Here is a 444-nt window from a genome sequence, read left to right as displayed (position 1 = left end):
AAAAAAAATAATGCATTTTTTTAAATTTAAAAAAAAAAAACGAAAAAAAAAAAAAAAAAAAGAAAAAAAATATATAGTACCTCGTGAATGACGGCGGTGAGATTAGCAGTAACCTTATTGTTAGCTAAGGTGTTTTTTGCAGTCTTTTCATCTAATCCAATCTTCAAAAACAAATCTAAGGGCTTCTCACTGCCACTGTCACTCTCGTTTTGCCCCACCATTTTTCCCGAAATTTCAAGCAATTTCTTGTGCGCTATATATGAAAAATTAATAATCAGTAATAATTGTAAATTGATTCTACTGGTAAATGAGTGTTAAAACTAAAACCCTAGCGAGTGAAAGAGATTCTTGTAGAGATTCTTTTGTAGCGTAGGACAAAGGTTTTTTGCTTGGCAATGCCGGCTCAAGACTTGGAAAGTTCGTAACGCAGGAATGAGGAATATT

At 32.4% G+C, this 444-nt stretch overlaps 1 protein-coding gene across 1 annotated transcript in view; it reads right to left on the bottom strand.

Annotated features, from left to right (window-relative positions):
- Nucleotides 1-432, bottom strand: part of LOC111390462 (glutamine--tRNA ligase-like) — an 11,998-nt gene extending 11,566 nt beyond the window's left edge. The window contains exon 1 of the mRNA XM_023015511.1: nucleotides 81-432. Coding sequence (XP_022871279.1) covers nucleotides 81-221 — 141 coding nt within the window. The 5' untranslated portion in view covers nucleotides 222-432. The remainder of the gene's footprint in view (nucleotides 1-80) is intronic.
- Between the last annotated feature and the right edge of the window lie 12 nt (nucleotides 433-444).

Source organism: Olea europaea, unplaced genomic scaffold, assembly GCF_002742605.1.
Source record: "Olea europaea var. sylvestris unplaced genomic scaffold, O_europaea_v1 scaffold682, whole genome shotgun sequence".
Classification (NCBI taxonomy): Eukaryota; Viridiplantae; Streptophyta; class Magnoliopsida; order Lamiales; family Oleaceae; genus Olea; species Olea europaea.
Note: the sequence above shows the minus strand (reverse complement) of the source record. Positions and strands in the feature narration are given on the sequence as shown.